This window comes from Strix aluco, chromosome 3 (assembly GCF_031877795.1).
Source record: "Strix aluco isolate bStrAlu1 chromosome 3, bStrAlu1.hap1, whole genome shotgun sequence".
NCBI lineage: Eukaryota > Metazoa > Chordata > Aves > Strigiformes > Strigidae > Strix > Strix aluco.
The window spans coordinates 109,902,512-109,928,960 of NC_133933.1; the positions used below are offsets into that span (position 1 = coordinate 109,902,512).

At 38.4% G+C, this 26,449-nt stretch overlaps 1 protein-coding gene across 1 annotated transcript in view; it reads right to left on the reverse strand.

Annotated features, from left to right (window-relative positions):
* The window catches only part of DLGAP2 (DLG associated protein 2), an 84,625-nt gene that overhangs the window by 13,085 nt on the left and 45,091 nt on the right, over positions 1-26,449 (reverse strand). Inside the window, exons 5-7 of the mRNA XM_074820797.1 lie at positions 16,962-17,311; positions 4,453-4,538; positions 2,760-3,175 (exon numbers count right to left, since the gene is read on the reverse strand). Of these exons, the coding sequence (XP_074676898.1) occupies positions 2,760-3,175; positions 4,453-4,538; positions 16,962-17,311 (852 nt within the window). The remainder of the gene's footprint in view (positions 1-2,759; positions 3,176-4,452; positions 4,539-16,961; positions 17,312-26,449) is intronic.

Here is a 26,449-nt window from a genome sequence, read left to right on the forward strand (position 1 = left end):
GTTGCTTCTGGCTCCCCCATTTGCATGTATTTTCTTCAGGGAACTGCTAAATGCTTAAATATGTCAAGACACATTTCATATTGGGATATCATTAAACTTCAATACTTGTGGATACATACTTTTCAACCTCCATAGCTCAAACTGGGGATACAAAATATGTCAAAGACTCAACAGGAAAAAAATTATTCACACTAAAATTTTAAAATGCTATGAAGCTCATTCCCTCGGTGAAAGTAATTATTTGAGAAGTTCCTTTTACTTGATGTAAGCTATATTAGGTGAAGGGATACCATTTCAAATATAATGTAATTTGGAAATTATTTGAGGAAAATCTCTTGAAATGAGTCACACAAAATGAAAAATCAGAAGTCTGGGTGATACTTTTGACAATCAGCTGAAGACAAACATCTGATTTTGCATATGTATAGACCTATTCTATAATAATTTCTCTAACCTATTATGGAGGTCAAAATGTTCCCCCAAACACAAGTAATTAACCCATTTTGGTTGGTTTAAAAAGGGGATTTCAAGGGTCTGTTTTAGTTGTGTTTTAGTAACTCTATATCAGAGAATTGCTCTTTTTCTCTTACAGAGTAGAGTCACTCTGCAAACAGGGTAACATAAAATCCTGATATTCCATTTCATTTTCAGACTGAAATGTTCTAGGTTAAAGGGGTGTCACTAACTCCAAATATTAGTAAAAAAGGCTGAAGTCCAATTTGTTTTTATGTCCTCTGTACAATTTACTGAAAACTATCTTCCTAATTGCCATTTCCCCATTCAGCAAGGTGTTTCAGAGTATTTCTGGGGTGCAAGAGCATAGCTTCACATGGTGGGAGGGAGGCTGGTTCTGCACCTAGGAACAGATAGGCAGCTAAAATCAGCTCCTCCAAGTTTTCCTAACATAGTACACAGCTTCATATTCCAGAGAATAACACTGCTAATTCCCTATCTGTGTTTCTGAGTGAAGAAGGAGTACTGACGTGAGAGTGTTTCCACTGTTTATTTCATGTGGCTGCAGATTTGATTAGGGCTGTGCATGAGGAAGAGCTTGCAGAGAGAGGAGGTGGGAAAAGTCCACCCCTTGCCTGCAAAGTCCTCACTAGCCTCCTAGGGGAAGAGAGGGGCTAACTGCGTGTGTGTTTCTCCCCTTTGCTCCCTAATAATTTTACTCTTTCTAAGGAGATTAAAGTCTTGCTCTTTGAACTTCTGGTTCAGATTGTAAGCACTCATGTCCCCACATCTGTAACAGGCAACCTTGGAAGCAGGTGCTTTGGGATACTCAATGATGGCAGAGAAATGTCAGTATTCACCGGTGCAAAGATTTGGAGAACTGAAAAATAAGATGTATACAGTAAAATGAAGTATTAAAAAAATAACCATTAAGAAAGAAGGCTTGGAAATCCTCACACAGGCTAAGCAAAGCAAAATATTTTATTATTCGTACTTTAACAGCCCCTAGGAGAGTATTAAAGTCTTCACAGTATCAATGCAAAGGGAAAATTCTCAGCTCAGCTCTGCCATGATGAAAATAAGGACAAAAACCTACACTCCAGAAAGCACTGGAGGCTGAAGGAAGAAAAACAGCCTTATGCTCTCCCCCACCTCAAATCCTATGTTGTTACTTGGCAGACTTGTGCACAATAAAGTGAAGAAATATGACTGTAAAATAAAAAATGATGAGGTAAAAATGTAGACATCCTTTCTTTTGAAGAGGTCAGCTCAAGAAATAGAAATTGCCCTTTAGTTACCATGCAGGCCTAGCCCAAGACCTGAGGGTAGATCATAGCAAGAGCTCAGTGAGGGGGAAAGAAGATGATCAGAAAAGAGTTTTTGGAGGCGATGGTGAGATTCGTGAGAGTGCAGGAAAAGATGCTAGTAAAAAAACTCAGCATGAACTAATTTGTGATCTGAGAAAATCTCAGCTGAGACGATAATTCAGATTGCAGGGATTGAAATATTTCTAAAACTGAGCCTGAAGAACAAGGATAATTGACCTCAGAGGGAATCACGGGGAGCTGGCTACTGCGTGTTAGGACCACTTTGATATATTACTATCATTAGTGCTGTCTTGGATCTTGTTCCAAAATAGTCTACATTATTTTTCACTTTATCCCATCACTCCTTTCAAGGTGTCCACAAGATGTGAGAGAATAATAACGATTCTTGACAAAATTATAATAAGAAAATGCAGCTGAACTATCTAATAGTGCGTATGCCTGTGTAACTGCAGAAGTGCTTTAACTACTGTTCTTGCCTACTCCTTTCTGTTCTTCCAACAGACCCCTTATGATAGGCAGAAGTGCCTGTAAAGGAATGAAAACATTTTAAAAGTGACTATTCATCAATAAGAGGCAAATTCTCAGATTTCAGGAAAATAGCAAAAAATGTTCACGTAGGACCACCTTGTGTGCTCTGGCAAAGGGTCAAGCACTGGAGCCATAGAAGTGAGTGGGAAGACTGTGTCAGAGTTGGAGCTGTGGATGGAGCTATTGCACCATTTGAGCCGTTTCTAATACCAGACTTTGAACATGTGCCTGACTCTACAGTTGGGTCCTCAACTACTTCTACAAAACTTTACTCCGGAAAACTGGAGGTTGCACAGTCAGTTGCAGGACAGGGGTCTTCCATCTAATGGTTCTGTATAGTATCTTTGTTACTACAAAATGAGTAAGGATAAACTACAGACCACAACTTTATCCTAACCAATTTCTTATTTTAGCAGACATCTATAAGAAAAGATACTGAAATGTTCTTACTTTCTTCAGAAAGATCATTTTCTTCTGCTTCTCTTTCCATTTCTTTACACCATCCTTCCATTCTCTTAGTTTCAGTATGTAGCAACTTCATAAACCAAGATCCGTCCCGTCGACAAGGAGACATTCGACCAGTCTCTACTGTCTCAATGGCTGGCTCTAGCCAGGGTTCTGGTGGTGGAAGGTTTGAGGTGTCAACTGGGGTCCTATAATCTTCTCTGTAACTGAACAGTCCCTGTGTCCGTACAGTTCTCACTGCGCTGTATTGGGTGGGCGTGCTGGGCTCTGAGTGCTGCTGGAACGATGAACCAAACTGAAGTCCCTTGTCCTCCATGGTGATATGTCCTGGAAAACCCTCCAGTTCCAGGTCAGCCTGGACAGCTGCTGTTACACTGTTTGAGCGCTTGAATCGACCGTGTCTTGGTGAAGAGGGAAGAAAGAAAAGAGACTAAGACATATAAATACATATGTGATTATACAGAGGCACAGAATAATGTTTCAGTGAATGGATTTTGGCTTTCTCCTTGGACTTTATGTTAAATATTTTTTCTTTGTGCGTGACACACTAAAATAAGACAATGAGTAAAAACAGAGAGGAAAACCAAAATGCATAGTGGCATCATTGATCTGTGCAAAGATACAAAAGAAAATAATTTAAATTATCACTGGAAGCATATATTGATTTATTGTGATACTACAAAATACCATGTATCATTACTAAATGAACTGGAACTAACTAGCAGAACCACAAGGTTACATCTCCTGATAGAAGTCTGTAAAGTACATGTATAAAAAGAATTTAAATATTAAGAATTGTAATTAGACAAAATCTGAAAATTTCCTAAGTTAGGACTGTTGAGAATCCTCTAATAAAAGAAAAATAATAGCGGCAGGTTTAAGACTGTGGTATTTTTTGCTTGCCTCATAGGACAGCTATTAAATGTTGATTTTCTATTGTGATATGCCACCGAATAATGACATTTTAGAAAAGCTTTATGTTAAAAAGTTAGATAGAGAAGCAAACATTATTTGTGAAATCTTTTCACATCTGAGACTAAGAAGCAAACATTATTTGTGAAATCTTTTCACATCTGAGACTATTGTTTCAAATTACTTCTAGTCAATGATGGTAAAAGGTAATTAGCAGTCAGATACTGTCTGACAGCTGCCATGAAATGAGATAATGGTCCCAGTCCAGTACTTAACAGGCAGTGCCTGCCAGGGATAAACTGTGGGTTAGTACATGGGCCAGCAGTTTTACAAAGCTAGAGAAGGACTGAACAAGCATAAAAGCTGATTCTAGTTTAGGATAAAGGTACCATGGGTTACATCCTAACTGTTATATCACTCTGTGTGGATTGGGAAAGCCTGGATCAGTGTGAGGGGTCCTATCAAAGGAAGAGTATTCTAATATACAACTTTTTGAATTTGTTATGCCAACATATTATATTAATCCAGTACTTTAATTTAAAACTTTTACTACCTTCCCTCCAATTAAAAACTGGAAAGTTAACTAAATATTAAGCAACTGCTAAATAATCTCTAAAAATTTTACCGAATGACCAGCTTGCCTATAAGAAATTTGGCTTTGTGAATTATTTAGGGGCAGCACTTGCCAGATGTTTGTTATTGACTCTGTTTACAAATGTGTGTTGTGTTATAAAAGACTACAGATTTTTGTACATTCTTGAATTACCGTTTTTCATCTTCTACTTGTACTCCAACAGAGTGGTATTCCCGTAGGCCTCTGCTTTCAGTATCTGAATCAGTTGCTGTTTCCACCTAATTCAACACAAAAGATACATCTGCAGAGTGAGGACCAACAACTCAGCCCTATTTCTACCTGCACTTGTTCAAAATTAATTATATATTTCCTCTCTTAATGCTAAGAAACACCTAGAACAGTAAAATAAATTAAATAGGTATTCAGCCTGGTATAATAGTTTTGGTGCTGTGTTTTATAAAGCTTTGCAAGAGTACTTCTCTTCTTCTATGTAATTCCCTATTTCAAACCTAAGCAGATGCAATTACTCAGTTCAGCGGAAGCAGGGACTAAGCTTGGTCTGGAAGAGCTTTTTCTTAGAACGAGGAATCCAAATGATAGACTCTTTTTATATTATTATAAAACAGTCTCATTACAGTCCTTGATTTACAAAACAAAATAAAATCTCAAGTAGCCTGATAAATTTGCAAGTGATAAAAAGAAATGCTGCAATGAAATTTTATTGACAACTGCGTTGACAAATACAGAACCATTTAAATGACGTGAAGGATACAGCAGAATGCCATATCTTACCTTTTTTAATAACATGGTCCTGAAAATGCTATATCAAGCAACTAATTTATGCACTTTTTATAGTATTCCCATCTGAAATACACTTACTGAGATATATTCAGAGTAGAGTTTTCTTCATAACTGAGACCACATTACTTTTGCAAGTTTCTGTGGGATTTTATATAACACTCCCCACCACCATACCGCCCCCAAGTCTTTGACATAGACATAACGAGCGCTGCAGTATGCAAATTATACTGAATCGAGGGAGAGACAGGAAAAAAGAAAAAAAATAGAACTGACTTTTCATTTTGAATGACACTTTCATAAATAAAACAAAAATCAGCAACCAGTTTTTCAATTTGCATACTCCATGCATGAATTCAAAGAGTATATCTTATGATGAAGACAAGGTAACTTTTCCCTTTGCAGCAGTCACAGGCACCTCTGGAAGGAGCCCAATGGCCTTTGCAGCTGTATCTCAGCTGCAGAGTCCCAATCCCACCAGGTTTCTGGAAGGGGGAAGGAGGGTGGAAAGTGAATGTACATGTGGACTACTTGAAGAAGCCAGTTGCTGGTAACTTCTCATTCCATCTTCAAACTGTAGCTCCATGTACATTTGCATGGAAGGGAATTCCAGCCAATAATCAGTACACATTCATATTTACCTGGGTGTGGGTACTGAAGATGTTCTTGAAAACAACTAGTGCAGAAACCCTTTAGTAAATGTTAACAGCATGTTAATAACTGTACAGTGTAGTGTCAGGCACAGGTTTGCCAAAAGCTCAGTGTGGAAACTGTCAGGGAAAGACATATTTACCATCCATACCATTTATTCTGCATGAGGTCTAGGAGAAAGCGTGCGCTGCTGTCTGTTTCCACCTTGGCAATGCATGGAAGCTGTGTATGTTAACTTAGACAGGCAAAACATTGAGAGAACTAAGGTATCATATTTGGTAACAGTCTCCAGGATTTGGTGTTATCAATATAAAAAGAAAGATCCCTCTTGATGTTGACAGTGAAAAAAACCCTCAACCACAGAGGTAGGCATATTGGGGAAGAAAAAACAACACAAGAACCAACCAAAAAACAGGCAAGCTGGTTTCCTAGTTAAGGTGAGTCTTGGCTGCAACATGGTTGAGAAGCTTAAGTTGTACTTGGAGGGTCACCCTCTGCCGAAAGAACACTGCTATAAGTAGAACAGCCATAAGATCCAGTTTCTTAGCACAAGAGAGATCTGTCAGGATAGACACCATTATTTATAGCATAGAAGGGTTCAAAACAGTCTTAAATAATAAGTTCAAGTCTAATTGAGGGACTAGGCACTCACTTAACTCTTTCAGGGAATGTGAGAAAAGCTGCATATAAAACATCTTCATTAGTGACAGGTGAGCAGAAATGAATTAACTGGGCTAAGAATGAGATACTCATCTAGCTTGCTGAGGGGCAGTGGAGAGGGAAATTACACTTGCAGCCTTGACTACAGTGATGAGACCTCTGTCAAATATGCATAGACATGTTTTGAAGAATGAAGTCAACTTATTCTCAAAGGGACAGAAGACGGTAGGTAGTGAAGAAGAGCAGATAACACGAAATGTTTAGACTGTGGCTTTTGGGTACACCTGTATGAGTGCTAGCAGGAAGATGATGTCTAAGGTGGGGAAAAATTTTCTGGAGGAAGTTTTTTGATGTAGAAATCCATAGCAACATCTGGAGCAGTCAGGAAATCTCAACTGTTGTTAAGAGCTATGGTATTGGGCTTCATCCCCAAAGCAATCAGACTCAGTCTGAGTTAAAAGACATAATTTAGGAACTTGGTGAGTTTAAACTACAATAAATAATGTCATCAAAGGGCACATCTTCAATCAAGGATTTAGTCTCCTTCTGGAGATAAGAAGACTGGAAGATCTTTTTAAAGTTGCAGAGACCATGGCCTTCCAAGCCATATCTGATGCATCATGTAACACCTGTGAAAAAGCCAGAGAAATTATCTTGATCTCAGATGGAGTCACTATAAAGCACTTATTGGAGGAAGAGAGTGACAAAGGAGACTGTAATTTCTGTTATTAAAGAACAGTAAGTGCTTGGCAGTTTGAAAGGTGACACTGGAGGAATGCTTAAGACCATGATCTCAAAATCAAGATTTCTTCCTATGTTGAGAAGGTGCAGTGGTTATTAAAGTAGGTGGTAGTGATAGAGGAAATCTGATCTCCTGAGCATTTCCAGTCTATTGTCTTTGTAGTGAACAGGCAGAAGACAGGCAATTACCAAGGAATATTAGTGGATTTCATTATGGTCTTACAGATTTAACAAAGATAGTCAGATATCTGGTAGTGTTGATGTCAGGTTATGGGAACATTCAGTTTCATTCATTCTTCAGGAGGATGCATGAAAGTCTGAGCACTGTTTCCTAAATCATAGAAACAAACTTCTGACTGACAGAAGGCAGAGGATGAATCTTCTGCAAAATGAACACAGTGGAAGGTAACTATTTGAGCAGGCTCTAACTTCACAGCGTCCCAGTGATGAGGGTAATACCTCTCAGGGCAGTGACAGAGGGAACAGGGACTTCCTTTTATACCTCCTGCCTCAGAAGTTTGAAGTATAATCGATAAAACTGCCAACCTGGACATTTTGGACAATAAGTAGTAAGGGTGATTTTGAGCCTGCATCTCTCTCCTTATAGAAGCAGGACAAAATGTCAAAGTGCTATGACCAGTTAGTCAAAGGTTGGAGAAGAGACTGGGTCTTTGTGCACAGCCTCACGTGGCAATGCTTCTGACAAGGTCTAGTGGCAGTGTAAAGGAGAATCACAGTATAACTGATTGTGAATGGCAATCCCAAGGCATGGAAAAAGGCATTGACCCTGTCGGGGTTCTTAAGGCTTCTTTACACCAGGTAAGATGCTGATGGTATGATGAAGTCAGTATACCTGGATTGCTTTGGACCACAGCTAGGACTATGTTGGATGGCCAACATGGCTTCACTAAGGGCAAATCGTATCTGACAAATTTGGTGGTCTTCTGTGACAGAGTTACAGATAAGGGAAGGGTGACTGACTTCATCTACCTGGACTTGTGGAAAGCATTTGATACTGTCCCACATGACATCCTTGTCTCTAAAACAGAAAGACATGGATTTGATGGATGGACCACTCAGAGGATAAGGAATTGGCTGTATTGTTGCACTCAAAGAGTGCAACTCAATGTCTGAGTGGAGACCAGGAATGAGTGGTGTCCCTCAGGAGTCCACACTGGGACCAGTATTATTTAGCATCTTTCTTGGGGACATGGACAGTGGGACAGTGGGATTGAGTACACCCTCAGCAAGTTTGCAGATGACACTAAGCTGAGTGGTGTGGTAAGGGATGCCATCCAGAGGGATTCTCACAGGCTAGAGAGGTGGGCCTGTGCAAACCTCATGAAGTTCAACAAGGTCAAGTGCAAGGTCCTGCACATGGGTCAGGGCAATCCTAAGCACAAATGGCAATGAGTGGATTGAGAGCAGCCCTGTGGAGAAGGATCTGGGGATATTGGTGGATGGAAAACTGAATATGAGCCAGCAATTTGCACTCACAGCCCAGAAAACCAATCGGACCTGGGGCTGCATCAAGAGAACTGTGGCCAGCAGGTCAAGGGAGGGGATTCTCTGCCTTTATTCTGCTCTCATGAGACCCCACCTGCAGTACTGTGTTCAGCTCTGGGGCCCCCAATATAAGAAGGACATGGACCTGTTGGAGAGGGTCTAGAGGAGGCCATGAAGATGATCAGGGGCTGGAGCACCTCCCTTATGAGGACAGGCTGAGAGAGTTGGGGTTGTTCAGCCTGGAGAAGAGAAGGGTCTGGGGAGACTTTGTAGCAGCCTTCTAGTACATAAAGGGGGCCTACAGGAAAGATGGAGAAGGACTCTTTATCAGGGAGGGAAGTGATAGCGCAAGGAGTAACTGTTTTAAACTGAAAGAGGGTAGATTCAGGTTAGATACTAGGAAGAAATTCTTTACTGTGAGGATGGTGAGACACTGGAAAAGGTATTCCAGAGAAGTTGTGGATGCCCCCTCCCTGGAAGTGTCCCAGGCCAGGTTGGACGGGGCTTTGAGCAACCCGATCTAGTGGAAGGTGTCCCTGCCCATGGCAGGAGGGTTGGAACTAGATGATCTTTAAGGATGCTTCCAACCAAAACCATTCTATGATTCTATTCTATTCTTTGATTCTGTTGGACTGGGTCCAAGGAAAGGACCAACATCATTACTTCCATTTGTGGGATTGTTGATCAAGATCCTTGAAATTGTTTGGATGAACCACAGCTCCAGATGATGGTGTCAGTGTTGCAGGCTCAGGCTTCACAGCATTACAAGCCTGAAGGTTTGACAAGGGAAAAGAGGTTTGTGGGTGGCCAGGCTGAAGAAGCTGAACAGATGGGAACACAGGGTTCGTCAGGGCCTCCTGCTCACTCACATGACTCAGCATGGAGGGACAGACAATGTGTGCCAGACCAGACCTAAGCTGAAGCCAGACAAAAGAAACCAAGCTGACATCTCCCCATGTGTCAGTCTTTGTCTTCAGTTCCTTCTAAAGCGCTGCACTTCCTTCATAGACTGATATCCTGAGGATGACCATTTCTACATCCTATGCTCCTTGGGACCCACTGAATGAGTCCTGAGGGATGAAGTGGAGCCCAGGTTCCTGGACATGGAAATAGGCTTAGGAAGGTCGATGGTATCATCCTTGTGGGGCTAGCATACAGCTAGTAACACTGAAGAGGTGAGCAATGGTTAATGGACAGAGACTTTTGCCTTCCATGAGGATGTCTCTGCAGCTCAGACGTAGTGCTGTTGGAAACATGATGGTCTAAAGATATAAACAAGGGAAGGTCCCTACAGAGAACATCAATTTGGCCAATTGATGTTGCTGGAACAAAGCAGGCAGACTGGCAACACACAATTTTCTTCTGTATTGCATATCAAAAGCATATCTGTTTTTGCCAGCTACATTGTTTGGTTTAGTAACAGATAGCATGTCTTCTTTTGAACTCTGCTTCTGATGTGTGGAGGCATATTTCCCTTTTATATTTTAGATGGGCTGGTATTTTCCATTGATACAACAGAGCGAGAAAAAGTCTTTTTCATCTTCCTGTTTTCAAGTGCTTTCTTATTGGTATTTCACCTAGAAGTATATTCTGAATAATTTGCCCAATATACAATTGACACCTAGAATTTACAGACATAAATGAAGTAATCTGCTCTAAAATTTTATTCAAAACAAAATTATCAGAAAAATGATGGCTCAGGTATCAAAATAAAAATGACATTAGTTACCTCTAAATATAAACTCTTGCCAAATTATCCTTCCCTCCAGCTTGCCAAGGCTGACACTGACTAAATGACCTGATGATTGCTTTCATATTTTAATGCTTTCATTTCCTCACTGTGCCTTGTAACAGCAGGAGAATGCCAAATTTTTTGTGTGTGTGCGCAATGTAGGATTGCAAATATTGTAACAACCAACAAAAAAAATACATCTGGGAAATGGAGGTAAGTGCCAACACAAGTAAAATTGGGAAACAACAAAATAATTTGCACTTACAAAGAAACAAATGAACAAATAAATTGCATTTCTGAATGACAGATATTATAAAGACTCCTGCTAGAAGACAGCAGGAAACTCTTTAGGTTTAATCAGATTGGCCAGGCTAGATTCAAATGAGCAGAGGAGAAAAAGTAATGCATTTGGTTTGATTGTGTGGCTCCTGAAACTCAAATAAGTCTTAATAAATCTGTTGTTATTCTCCACGATTCATTTATGTTTTAATATTTGCATGGGTTCTAAAAGCCTTAATATTTGCAAACTGGCCCACAATCTCAGTAAAGCAAAATAATGTGACAAATTATGTCTATCTGGTTATGAGGGAATCTCACACAGAAGAGGAAAAAAGAAAATAGCCAGACACTGATCAAAAGCAGAAGAAAGGAGTAGATCTAATATAGCATGTCATCTTCCTCTCTCCTTGCAAATGAAGAACTAAAACTTCTTTAAAAATTTGGCACTTTATGCCATGAAAAATGTTGTCTAATGGGCTTACAGTATGCCCATGAGGCTTATAATATTAATAGTAAATGTAATGGAGCATTTTGAGATTATGTCTATCTTATTTGTCTTACCTTTCACAAAGGCATTACACTCTCCTCCATGTTTTTTTGCTGCCAATACAAGGAGCAGACAATACTATGAATCCTCTGTGATCAGTCACTGATGACTGATCCAGCTCAAATTTGAAAACTAAGTATCAGATACTGGCACTGGCTTGGTAATAAATGATCCACAAGTAAGTTATACTAACATAAAATTATTTGAATAGATGCAAATCATTAATGCAAATAACTTGCTTGTTATAATCAATCTTGGTTTGTTTATAGGCACTCATTCTAGAAAAAGATGCATGAACAGACTAAATTATTCTCTCAAAGTATTTAGTAAGCTTTTTTAGCTGATAATTATAACTACTTAAAAGGAACCTTTATTTCTCTGTTAAAGTATTATTCTGCTCTTAGACAGGAGCACTGAAATGTGACTGTGTTCAGTTTTGGGCCCTGCTATACAAAAAAGGTGTGGGCAGGCTGTTCAGGGTCCAGAGAAGGGCCACAGAGATGATCAAGGGACTGAGAAGCCTGTCGTATGAGGAAAGGCTGAGAGAACAGGGTTTATTCAGCCTTGAGAAGAGAAGGCTTAGGGGAAACCTCTTCACCATGTTCCAGTATTTAAAGGGTGGCTACAAAGAAGATGGAGACTCCCTTTTTACAAGGAGTCACAGGGAAAAGAGGAGTAATGGGTACAAGTTACTCCTGGGGAAATTCCGACTGAACACAAGAGGAAAATTTTTCACAATAACAATCAGCCATTGGAATAATCTCCCCAGGAAGTGGTGGATTCCCCAACATTGGACACTGTTAAGATTCAGCTGGACGGGGTGCTGGGCCACCTTGTCTAGACCATGCTTTTGCCAGAAAGCTTGGACCAGATGATCCCTGGGGTCCCTTCCAACCTGGTATTCTATGATTCTGTGATAACATTATGGTGTCCTAAAAATTCCAGTCTAACCTTCTATACATACTGTCTCTAAGGGAAACAGAACCTGGTGTCTTTTGGTTCTCTCTCATAAGCATCAGTAATAAGAGCCCTTCAGGCCACATTATCTCTCCCCATGCAACTTCACTGCCCTCAGTGCGTTTTCACTGCTGTAACCAATTTGTTCTATAATTAGAATTTAATAAACAATCTCTGATGATGCACAGGAAGGGAAATAATTCACCTTACCTCTCTTGCGTAGGCTTCTCAGTGATAACAAGAATGAAAAAAGGGAAGAAAACACTACATTTGACACTAGATCAGGAACATGTAATTGTGAATGCAGATAACCATTCTTAGGTACAGGGAGATCTCATTTGTATGCAGTGAGTAGGAAAAATACTTCAAATAAAACTACAGTACTAACTACTACTGCTTTCCTTAACTGACAGAATACTTTTATCAGCCAAAAACCATACACTCCTTCAAGATAATTTTTAGAAACCCACCAAAATAAACCTACACTTTCATGCTTGAGTTTCCAGCAGAACATCTGGACTACTCAAATATGTTGTGTGGCACAGTAAATGCTAATTACCACAAGAATATCCTACAATGGGTTGAAAACTTCTGCTGTTTTTTTAAGAAAGCACTTTTTGCTAAAAATGCATGCTAGAGTTTAGAAACAGGATTTGTGTTAAGTTACTATGAAATAGTAACAACAAGATAAGCTGTGGTTGCTCATAACTTTTTTGGTGCATTTAATGCTAAGTGGCAAATTGTTCTGAACCAACAAATATTCTGCAAGGCAGCAGTCTGTGTCTTCCCCACTTTGAATGTTTCATTATGTTAGATGGCACTTAAGAAAATGAGAAACAGTAATTTGTGAAAAGAGTAAAAAATTAGATGGCTTTAAAATAATCATAGCTTTGTTTTAACTACAATTCCAACTGCTAAGCTTTTTGATAACTGAGGATGCCAAAATGCAACTACTAGCTAAGTCTGTGAATTCTAACTCATCTCTCTCTATATATATATCTATATGTGTGTATATATATATATATGTATAGGTCAATTCCAACTCTAAAGGCCAGGTTATAGTGTCTGTACCATGGAGTTGTTATCAAAACTTTTACTGACTTCTACAGGCCAAGTAAGTATGCCATGTGGGTGCAAAATGCTTTGCCTTAAAGGGAAATTCCAGTTTGAGACTGCAGAGCTTTTTGAAAAAAAGTTTTTACCACACAATGTTAATAATTTCACTAAATACATATATAAATATTGTGCAGAAGATCCTCTTTTGACACAAAAAATTAGGCAGGCGAGTTATTGCACTAATCCTCCTGAATACAACTTCTGATTTACAAGAACGATTTGTTTAATGAAGATTCTGGAGATTAAAAAAAAACCCTAGATATTTTGAAGCATGGTCTCCTGATGATAAATGAAGATGACAGAATCCATTCTCTATGCTACAATTAGTGCTCATCTCCAAAAATACCATCATGAATCAGCCTCCACACTTAGAAGATTTGTTTCCATCTCATCTACTTCCGGGGTTTCTGTTCTTTTGAGAAGCCTTGATGTCTTTTAAATAAAGAAGAAACAAAGGACTGCATGTTTTGAAATACTTGAAATAAATAAGGAACAATTTCTTGACATATTTTCTCATATATTTTGCAATCTAAATGCTTTTAATATAAAATGATTTATAACTAGAGCAGTTTTTGAATGTTAATCATTAGCATATATACAAGGTTGTGCAAAAGAGCAAGTAAAATCCCTGAAAATATATTAGCAATAACTTTGTTCTTGACTTAGTGGTTATTTTACTCTAGACAATCTCTATGCTCCATTTGAATTCCAATACTTTCGTTAGTCTTCTGCTGTCATGATAGAAGACAGATATGAAGACTATAGCTACTAGTATTACTAGAGTTTTGTTCTTTTTTCTGTATATATATTCTTAAGAATGCTGACTAGATTTTTAATCCCAGAAGCAGTATTTTGCAATTCATTTGAATTCAGGAATCAACATTTTTTTCCAGTGCCTACTGACACGTCTGACAATTTTCCTCTTGATTTAGGTATGGCAGTGAAGAAAAAACAAAACCCAACAGCTATTTTCAGGAAAAGCTTTGTTTCTGAGGCTTTTTTTGTTCAAAATCCCCATCTGGGATACGGTTAACATACCATGAGATGGCTTACCATGTCTGTGCTGTTCTCTGTCCCTGCAGATGGGGTGCTACTGATCTTCATAGTAAGTCCAATGCTCCCCTAGGAGCTTGGACTCCCTGTACATGTGAATACCAATCTTACGGCACATGCCTAGTATGGCAGGACTTTTTAAAAGGACTTCTCTTCATTACATGTACACCACACAAATCATCTATACCTAAGACATGGGAGCCCTAGGCTGGGTCCACATGCAGAGGCATTGCTGGTCATTCTTTATCTTTGCACCTCTCTGATCCTGTATGAAGCTCCATTGGCAAGCATTCTAACACCAATGTGTTAAAGGAATGAAGCATTAAAAAATGCACAAATTAACCATCCTGATAGCAAATTAATTAATGCAAATAAATGCAAATCCAATGCATTACCCTGGCATGGCATGCTAATGAGAAAACAAGTCATTTAGTCAATCAAGGAAATATGCAAATAAAAACCATCGGTTTTTAAGGTGCTTTGATGCAGAAGTCTAAAAGAAATTAAATATTTCAACTGTATTTTGGGGGCATAAATTATTATTTATGTAGTTTGTAATAAGAATATTTTACCCTGTGTTTTTATTCCTTACAAACCTGGCAACAGACATACAACAAAATGCATTTTCTGCTTAGAAATGCTGCAGAAAGGTATTTTTCACACTAATGTGAAGTTTGAAACTTACTGCTGAAAAAAACCCAGACAACTATAATGTATTCTCAGGATACTGTGTTGAGGGTAATTTTGCAATTTTAACATTATCTAATGCCAAATGGTACAACCAAGCAGTTTGTACTTCCCAAAAGATAACAAACAGCTCATCCTTCTGAGACTCGCTGTTGCAAACAATATTTGCCTTTTTCAGTGTGTGCACCTGAGGACCAGTATTATGGGCCAAGCGTCAGAGGATAAGTTGCTACAGAAGATCTGCTGCCTCCATGGAAATCATTGCCCAGATGTTTTTTGCGGATTATAAGCATGTATTATTAAACACCACATACCAAGAAGGGTCAGAGCCCCGTGAAAAGTACTGGTCATCACCTGCAGTAAGAAACAGGATCAAGTGATGTAATCAAAGTTTCAGGATTAATTGCTGAAATACCAGGACTGACTGAAGCAAGACACCAACATTGTTAAATACCACTGTGCACAGCTGCTGTAAAGAAGAGATAAGAACAACACTAGATACTATTCCTTTCTGAAGAGTAAGTTTCAGGTTAGGGACTAGAAGGTACCAAAAATGACTTACTGCTTGTTTAAGATTTTCACTGTTATCTGCTAAGGCTCTTTTTTAGGATAATTTGTAAAACATTTGAAAAGTAGCCATCTGAATATTTTACTATTGTTGTTAAATTGCATCTAAAGAAGCAGAAGCCAATACTTTTATGTTGAGAAATGGATAAGCAACTTGCTGGCAGTCTAATACGTTGTGAAACAGCAAAATTATACCACACTAAGATGTTAAACAGTGAAGTTCAATCAATAGCTATGACATGCTTAACCCAAATACTTTTCTCTGATTGTGTTTGGACATTAATGGATGTGGAATTACTACTTTATAAAGAAAATAATATACTTCCTAGTAGATGGACAGTCACTCACTGGGCTTTGTTACATGGACTATTACCTGCTCAAGATCTATGTTGCTGTCTCCACAATACCTGTAACTATGCCAAAATACATGGCATTTTCTCTATAGCTGATCTGGCAAAAATAGAGATTTTTAAGCACAGAAGTGAGCCTAGTGATGTAAAAGGGAATATTCACATACTTAAAATTGTATATGTTTCTAAGTAACAGCAGAACAGACGCCTAAATTTTCCTCTACTCCTGTGTCTCAAAGGACTTTGCATTCTGTGCAAGTTCAACTTTCTGATTTTTATTACTACTTGGTACTTCCTCAAGATCTAAACCAATGACCATTGCTATCTATAGGGTTTTCCATTTAGTAGAAGAAATAGCGTTCAGAATTTGCATTTGGAATCATCTTATTTCATTCACCTGAAACAACACAACGTAACTGAGGTTTCCATAGCCTGACAGACATTTTGCCAGGTGAAATAAATATTCCATTTGGTGTACAAATGGAGGAAGGCTGAAAGACTGTGCTTATTAATGTTCTTTCATTACTTGCCATCTATAATTATGCTGTATCTACACCAGCACATTTCTTTATCTTCCTTGGTACCTTCTCCCCAGCACAACTGAAATTAAGGGTGGAGTGGGCTCTTTTTAGGTAGAATAACTTGAAGATCCAGCAGCATCACACATTTTCCAAGGTCAGAAGAGAAAGATAATGGAAAAAATACAGTCAAGCATTTTAAAGCTGGTGTAATTCTATAAAAAGGACTGTGAATTCATGGAGGGCAGGAGATGAACATGCTGTTCACCTGTAGCTCTGCAGTATAATTTTCATATCAAGTGTTAATGACAGGGAACCTCCCTAGAGATTTATTCATTCATTTTCTTCCAGGTACAGCATATTAGTTGAAGACTTTTCTGCACAGCCACATTGCCATGATGTGAATTACAATTAACGCTAAGCAGCCAGGGGTTGTTTGTTAGATTATTAGAGCCAGTGAAGCTGAATGAGTCATTCTATGCTATTTACAGAAAGAAGGCAAGCAATTCATCACAGAACAGATGTTAATGATAGGCTACCTGGATCCCTATAGAGGAACGTCGACTCTTAAGAAACTCCTCTGCTTTTGTCACTAAAATGGCCTTGTCACTGGTTCGTATCGAGGCGCTCTGGCTCTCAGAGGCATGGCGCTGCGCAGCCGCAGTTTCCAAGGCGAGATTCATGGCCTTGTTACTGTCCAAACTGTCGGTGGAGTTGTACATCCCTCGCCCATCCTGTGGCCATGGGGAAATCCTCTGAGTCCGGCTGTCGTGATACGCATCCTGGGTGGATTCTGTGCTGCTCTGTGCTGTGACTGAGATCAGTGGCTTGGAAGTGGTACGAGGGGGTACCGGTGGCGGTGTTTTTTTGTAACTTGTGTAAGTTACAGCTATGGAAAGAATTAAAAAAAAAAAAAAACCAAAACCAAAAAAAACCCCAAAAAAACAAAGAAGAAAAAGGAAAAGAAAAAACAAGATTAATCTGATGGAAACTTCACGACAGAAATCACCTTAACATTAAGATTATGCTACTTAAAAATGAAGACAGTGCAACATAGCACTCTTTGTGAACCTCATTATTAGTTGAAAGTGTCTCAGAGTCAGATGAATATCCCCAGCACCATTTTATTTCAACCAGGAAGCAAGGGGTGGAAACTGGAGTCCCAGATTACAGTGAAGATGAAAGAGAGTTAGTGAGGATTTGTGTGTGTTAAGACTTGTGCTGGGTAGGTACACACTGGGGCTTCTAAGGTCATTTCTGCTGTACTCGGTATTGATACAGTATATTAAGAAAGTAGCAACAACATACTGGAACAAAATATTATTCAGAAACTTCTACATTACAGTATGCCACACTTTAAAAATACTTGCAGTTGTACTGACTGGAATTAGGCAAGATTGTTTACTTACAGAAGAAGCATATGATTTAAAAATATCCACAATATGGTGAATAAAAGGAAATCCCAGGCATGCAAAAAATGTTACAATATGTGCAAAGCTACTAGACACTTGGACAACAAGCAAAAGCTACAAGTAATACCAAGTGAGTTTTGTCTATTATTCTGCAGTAAGCCTTAAATCCTTAGAACATACATCGAAGAGGGATATACCTAAATACAGAGAATATGGAAATATAGACATCAAAAAGGGTCTGAAACACTGGGAGAACTGGTTATGCATAAGCAGAACTAAGACTTTTATTCTGATGAGCAGAGCAGGTCTGAGGCTGGTTTAACATAGATGCTGTCTTGCAGCAAAAGGCTCAATAAAACATCCAAGAAAGCTCTACAGATGCAGAATTGTGCCAATACTGTTTCCTTACAAAATTTTAGAGATTTCATAGAGATAGATATTTAGTCATTAATATCACACAGCTGAATTTTCTAATTGCCTAAGCCCACTATACTTATTTGTTACTAATAAGATCATTTATGTTATGGAACAGTTTTTTCCCCAAAGCACATATAATCATAATTCATAAAATCTGCAACTGATACAAAAATGCATCATGATATAGCTTTCCCTATTCCTGTACAGGAAAATCAAGTCCAATTCATTTCTTGTATAATTTCAGGAAGATAAAGAAAATTATTATGTTTACCCATATCAATAATGCTGAAGTAGCATAATGTAACATGCAGAGACCAGGACAATGAATGACTTAAGTTTTGCCTTTTTCTGTTGTTAAATGTATTGGACATTGCAACAGTGACTCAGAAAACCTTGGGATTGGGGTTACTTGAGTCCAAAAAGGATTCTACAAGAGTTCCTCTTCCCATTATACAAATATGGGCCGATGAGCAATGCATCAGAAAGAGTGCCTCTCTTGTCATGATTTTTGATATGAAGCTATGTTGTAGCTCTCTGGAGAAAAGAGACCAGTTTAGGAATTTGATAATACCTGGGACTGCTGAGCCTGTATCACCAGGTTAGCCTGTGGGAAAAGTGAGACTAGAGAAGACTGCTTTTAAATTTTCTTTCTTGATAATCATAAATAAAAGGGTGATCATAAATAAAAGAGCACCAGGCAGAGCTAGGAATTGAAAACCTTCATTTGAAGCACGTTTTGAATTACTACTGACACTGCTCAGTTCTGGTACAGATTTAGAGAGTCTTGCTCTGAGCTAAATTGCTCTAACAGAGTGAAACACGTGAAAACATGCTCTTCAGATTCTGAGACTGTGTGCTTTTTTTGAAGTGCTGTCTTTTTGTCTTATCACCAATCTTATCTCCTGTCAGTTTTGTAACCAGCAGTTAAGAAGAAAGAAAAAACCAATATTTTTCAGATGCTTTAGGGAATACAGAAAGTTCATGAAAGAAGGGAGAGGCTGTAAAGCTTGGAAATTTAGACAGTGTCCTATGAGCTCAAGCAGTGGCTCTAAGGGATGTCCACTAAGAGAGCTGCCATAATACTGCTCCCCCACCTTCCCCCTGCAAACGTAGATGCAAGTGATCAAAGTGCTGGGAAACATTAGAAATAGAGACAATGGGGTGAACTAGGGTGAATGAAATCCATAACAGGAAGATATTTTTACCTATAACATAAGACAGGTCATCACTGTTATAACTAATTTACTGTCTTTAACTGTCTGTCTTCATGCAAATAATGAATAATGAAACATGGCAAATGTGATAGTGAAACATCACAAGCAAGTATGTCCCTACTACTCAGGCAGCAGATCACTTCTCCGTCTAATGCATATAAATGTTAAACTTCTGTTGCAACCCTTCATAGCTAACTTAATCTTCATTTACATTTCTAAAAAAGAAAAATTCTCCTTGTAGCAAAACCAAAATAGTCACTTGCTTTTTCTTTTTCTTTTTTTCCCCTAGGATTGAATATTTTATTCTGGAAATTTCTGATTGTTTTGGTGGAGTGACATGTCTTGAAGCCACTAAGTATTACAGTTACTGCAGTATTCTGGCAAGCATTTGATCACGAACACTAAACGGGAATTTAAAAACCCACAGATGTTCAATAAGGAGAAGAAATCAGGAGAAAGACTGAAAGTTTGTGAGAAACTGGCAACATATTTACAGTGGAATATGGCATGAAGAAATACGATTAATTTCTAAGGTACAGTCACAGAGATCAAATATTGAGCAGAAAAAAAAATCCATCTCTACACAGTTAATGAATACGTATTTGGAACAACAGTTTGAGAGCCACAGAGATCTGGGACTAGTTGGAGACTGTAACAAAGTCAGGTAAGAGGATGGAAGTGTGAATTTGCGAGGCAAATCTTGACACCAAATTCTATTTGCTTTAATCACTCAAGCAGTTCTAGTGAAGTAAATGGGATAGCTTAGATGAATAATGTGAGCAAGACTTGTCTTAGATAAACTTGGTATGTGTTGCTGATTTAAGAGATGACTACATAATAGATTAGGGGCTTGTTAAAGGGGAAAAGTAACCCTGTAATCCATAGTTTACTGTTCATGCTTTGTCTTAAGTCTCTAATAAATAAGTACTGGCTTAAGGTCTGATGCATGAAATTTTATGTCACTTTCAAGTTTTTTTTCTGTTAGTTGTTATGTCTATGAATGTTCCTGTTATCATCAGTATTGATGATAGGGCCAGTTCTTGGTCTAGCAGTCGTACATACCACATATTATATATGGGAGGAAACGTTTCCTTTTCCTAACAGAAAATTAACTTCCTTTTCGTTTATCATCCCCTTCTTATGCTGATGGACAGGAGCTCCTGACAGCTTTGCATCATTTGCTACTTTGCAAATTTTCTTGGCCTTAGTGGTCATTATTTCAAAGTAAGCAACATAAACCTCCTCAGCGCTGCTTCATGCCTTCCCCATTTTTTGGTCCACCATTCTACAAACTCCAGAGCTGTGGTGGGTTTTGCCATCTCTGCAGGGAGGGCTGGTGGTGGGCAGTGCAGCCCCTGGGCACCAAGCGCTGGCCAAAGAAAGTGCCTGAGTAACTGCATCCAGAGCACTGGTGTTGAAAGCTGAACTGGGAAAAAGGAGACTGGGATGGAGGATCCTTGTCTTCAGCCACAGCAGGACAGGCTGGGTGTCAGAGCCAGCACAACAGCTGGGGGCAAAGCACAGAGTGAGGACAGCGGGGTGCAAAAGCAGAGTGCCAGGAGGGCAGAGCTCTTGCAGTGCAACTTTAGACTGATCTAAAATGTGGACTTCAGCAGAAGCAGAGACATGCTTTGTGTTTTGACATATAAAATATCAATCCTGGATAATCTTCTGTTGTTTCTGTGGCTCACAGAAGATGACCAAAGATTTCTGATTTCTTTAGTTTTCTGAGTAGTTTTAGTGTGCATGTGCTGGGCAGTCCTGATATTTCTCTCACCAATTCTGCTGCTGAGAAGTGAGGCTCAGGCAAAGTAAACGCAACAGCCTTCTGCCATGCTGTTAATCAATTTGTAAAATCTATAGCTGCTCTTAAATGCAAAGAAAAGTAGATGGCACAAGAGGTAAATATATAATTTTAATTTTTAAACTAAACACAGAAGGAATTATGAAAAAGAAACTAAGATTTTCCTTTCAGTTGTATTCAAAGGCTATCTCAACATAGAAGAATTTATTTTTTGTCTTTCTTAATAAAGTGGGAAAAATATTTTTTTTGAGCTCATAAGATGCAGTCTATCTCCATCTTTTAGCTTATGATCATCAACCAAAAATGATAAAAATGGTAAAAAACTGTTCTAATTCTAAACTATTATGGGTATTTCAGACTTCCATTTGAATCAAAGTATTAACTGTTCAGGTACTTGCCTCGCCTCAACATAAACATGAGCAATTGGTTCCACTGTATTTTCCTTTAAGGAAGGACATTCTTAGAGAAATGGATTGAAAACACAAAAATGGCTTCTGTGCTGTTTCATAGTGGGCTAGACTAAACAATGATGAAAACCAGGTATAAATTGTTTAGGAGAAAGGATCAGGTAGCAATGCATTAATTTGTCACTCAGGCAGGAAAACGTTTAACACATCAATTTGTTTTTGTAAGGATCATTGCCTTTATATAAAGACTGTAGTGTACATTTACACCAACTCCAGTTATCTTCTCCTAGCACATACATGACTTACATTTGATACCTTAACTACCAGATGACCCTCACATATACAAAATTGCCTATCAGTGCTGAATTTGGCACAGAGATGGCTACAAGTGACCTGTTTTGTAAACAGCATTAATTTCTCCTATGTGCTTTGTGATCCCAGCCGGGAAGCACCGGTCAGAACCAGAGCATCAGGCATTATGGCAATACTGCAGAGTAACCAGGAAGACAATCCCAGCACTGGAGAACTGACAATTTGATGGTTTGGACACATACAAGAGAAATCCAAGGAAAGCTTCCTAATAATTCATAAGTAACAGGGTTTTTTTATTGAATTGATGTAACTGGAAGCAGAATATCCCTCTTAATCTACGCTGAATTTCATTAAACTTGCTTAAGGTTACTGTTGCTACAGCCATAGAAATAAGTCAGTCACTCTGCCCATATTTCAGTGCCAACACAGTTTGTACTAGAAATAAAATTACTAAAATAATTCAATTTAGATATAACTTCAGGTTATCCTTAGAGATTCACAGACACAAGGCAGGAGGAGAGACATGATATATTTGATGAAATATCAGTGGCCGTAGGTGACATACAGAACACCTTTCAAAAGACAGCCTTTTAATAAATCACTGCTATTGGTCCATTTGCAAGATAGAGTCACCTGAGGGGTTTTTACAAATCAATATAACCACTAAGCACTTAGTCAAAATAACATTATTTAGGCTGAGATCACAAAGTTAAATGGATGATGAATTTACATGAAAGCACCATCAATTAAAGGAAACGGTTGTCCCTTATGACACACGGCAGAAATAAACTGGATTTTCTGTTTTGTAAGGAGGTTTATTCTGAAGGAGGATAATTACTCTGCAGGGAGTATGGATCTGCCCTGGAGGCAGAGCTCCCAGGGGCATATTGCTGCAGGCAGACAGGGCTTCTCTGGGGAACCACAGCACAGAGAGAAACACTGTGCAGACACCCAGGCTGATGCTAGATCTTCTGCTTTGCACAGAGAAGGTGAATGCTAACCGTGAAACCATTTCAGAAGAGGAAAAAGAGACCTTCTCATAAAGAAAGGCCACATTTAAATCTAATCCTGTATGAAAAGGGTGCTCAGTTATTGGTATAGTCTGTTGACCATCATGAATACTGTTCTAGCCAAAGGTTTTTACAGTACCAGCTAACATGGCTGTCCTTGAAATGCACTTCACTATGCTCCATTATGGCCATCAGGACCTCTAAGCTACTCTTAAAATAAAAATGTTTGTGTGGATACATAACAGTTACTTCTCAAAACAAAGAATGATGAACATTAAGAGACTGTTAAGAAATCAAAGGAAAAAAAAAATCTCAGCTATTAAAAGAGTTTATTTCCCACAAAAAAAATGAAGTCTTTGATGATTTTTCTACCAAGCCATGGATGTCAAAAATAAGAATACAAGTCCTTATTTAAAAGAGAAGATGTTGGGACACATCTTTTTATATATGTGTCTTGCCAACTTCCATTATACACTGTTCTCCAATGTCAAACATAATTAAAAGGAGACTGTAGTGTCAAACAGGCCAGTTTAATTTTTATGAAGCAATTAGGCTTTTCCTAAAGTCAAATTCTGAAATGTTAGAAAGGGGTTTCATTCTTGGATCAGTAATACCTTTAAAGTTGAGTCATAACAAGATGATTTAGAAATGCTTAGTTTTGACACATGTAGCCTCTGGTTACTTAATTAATAAAAAGTAATCATCTAGAATGAGAGGAAAATGTTAAGGTAAATTACTCTGTTTCAATCCAAGTCTGACGTTTTTGATGTGTGCCATCAGTGGTCACCTCAAAGACCTACACAGGTGATTTGGGGGTCTACTTTCTCTTTTCAATGCTGGAGCAGTATGTGCTCAGGCTTTGCACAGAAAAAAAAAAAAAAAGTTTTGCTCCATTACCTGACCCTAGGCAGTGCTAACTGAATATAAATGCAAGTCTTTCAAAGTACTTCTCAAACACACCCACTTTGCACTTAAATTGAAACATCGGCTGTATGTGAATGCAGGACAGGTGGGGAAGACACATCACACCCTCATACAGTCCAGGGTTCTCCAGTCCTTTTCTTTGCAGCTCCCTGGGTAGGTTTACACCTTTGCTTGCTGTTCTGCTAGTGAAAGGTCCTATCATTTCTGAGGGCTTTCCATGTTCAAGAGTCTCTCCATTTGTGAGGTAATGAGAGCGTTTTTTTGAACTGTAAGGATATTCAAACCTTGCAAAAATAGTCATTAAAACTTACCAATGTCATACTGTTTTAAATTATTTAATTTTAATCGAATCTTGGATGGATTTCTCTCAAATATAATCAGAAAGATACTTTGGTTATTAACCTATCTTCCTGCTTCTTCCCTTTTCTCATTCAGCCCTTTACAATGAATCCTAGCAAGTAAAGAGACCAGGTAGTTTCTCAGTAGAGTGTCGTTCTGAGCTTGGATATCAGTGAAAAGAACCCTGTTTCTTGCTTTCCAGATTAAGTAGTAAAAAACAGTGATATATTCACAGTGATACTTTTGTGAGATATTTTCTTGGAAAGACTGCTTACACCCAGATGAGTTTTATCAGAACAGTTTATATGATGAGCTGCATTTTATTTAAACTAAATAACCCAAAGCATTGTCTGGATGGTAGGTATCTATAACTTCCTAACCTTTTTTCCATGATGGGTCATTTTACATGTATTATGTTTAGGTAAACCTGGATATTTCTTACACCCTAAAGTCAGATATTAATTGAGATGGTCTCATGTTGCCATAGTCCATGGGGGCAAAATGCTGCACTTATCCTATGCCAGTTTTTTAACTAGGGTCTTTTAGTAACAATGAATTATATCATACCTTCAAGACAGTATTTGAGAACTATATATGTCACCTCACATTAGTCACTTAAAAAACAGTCATCCAAGTCTAAGTTAGTTGTCTGATCTCTTTTAGCATTACTGGGAGAAAAATAAGTAATTCTGGGGCAACTCTCATCCATCTTAGATGCTTATTTTACCCAGAAATGAATCATTCTATGTAGGTGCCTACTTTTCTCCATCAACCATAAAGGGAACCAAGGACAACCAGCTCAGATCAGGACATCTAATTTTGAAATGCTTGAAGGGGTGAGATAAACTCTAGCCAAAAGCTCTGTCCCTGTGACAGCACTGGTAGAACTCTGGTATGCACTGGGACATAACCTCCCCTGTCTTCTGTAACCTGTGTTCATTGGAAAGGTGGGAGCTTCATCTCCTCTGCTCCACATCCCCTGTGAGCTGTCTGTTAAAGCAAGCCTGCGTGGAATTTGCCTGCATTCATGACTGAATCTTAATTTCCTGCTTCTTGATCCCTTCCGCTGCAGCTACTACATAGAAGCTAGTAATAGCTTGGCCCAAGGTTCCTTTGTAGCTCCACAGAGGTATTAAAAGCAAACCTTCTGTATTTCTGTAGTTTTAAATTGATTACAGTTTTAGGCACTGGACTAGAACGTGCTGTTAATCCCACTGAAGTTGTTGATATTGAAGTCAGTGGAATCAGACCAATTCACACGAACTCAGTATCTGGAACATTATCATAACATTACTGACATAAGCAAGATTTGTGCTTCTTATATATGACTTTTTAAAGAGTTTTTTAAAATAGCATGTCACTGAGACACTGCTGTCATATGAATCCCATATAAAATGCTATTTTTTAAGCAGCATCTGTTTTTGACATCTCTCTGCTAAACAGAATATATATAGCACTTGTGAAAAAAGACTGAAATCATTAACATGACACATAACCTCAATCAGAATTTAATGGGGTAAGGCAAAATTACTGGATGAGTTGTGTTTTTTTTCAAAGATCTGTGTGTGCATCAGGTTAGACTCAATATTCAGAGTAGATCCTTTTAGGCTTAAGTTTTGTACATCTATCTGATTTTGTACAGGAAATTAACAATTAAGTGGAAATGTGACCATTAAATTTGAAAAAAGCTGGAGTCTAAGTACACACTACAGTCTCCCAGGAGGAGAACAGTCTAAAAGGAATTACTGTAATCAAGTCATTCAGTGCATAAGTTGTTACCTCCATACTGAGGAAACTTAAGTCTGTAGGCAGCCCATGTTACATAAACGATAAAATCTGTTTTGACAGTGTAATTAATGTTAGTCTCAAAACAGAAATGCAAATCAAACAAGACATCAAGATCAGAAACTGTAAGGCTTTGCCAAAGTTAAAAGAGATGTGGGCAACACAAACCTCATGGATTGCTGATGGACTAGTTACAAAGGGTTCTATTTTAGATCAGTTAATTAGCAAGAAATTATAGCCAGCATCCTGTAGATGGCAAGGCAAAGTGCGGACAGCTGGTTTGCTCTTTTAAACAGTTCCTATGTGCCTCTAAAATACTGAAGTTGCATTAAAAAACACCATCTCAGTTTTTCAGTTGCAGGAAGGAAACATGTACCTTCAACTATATTTCATTTACAGAATG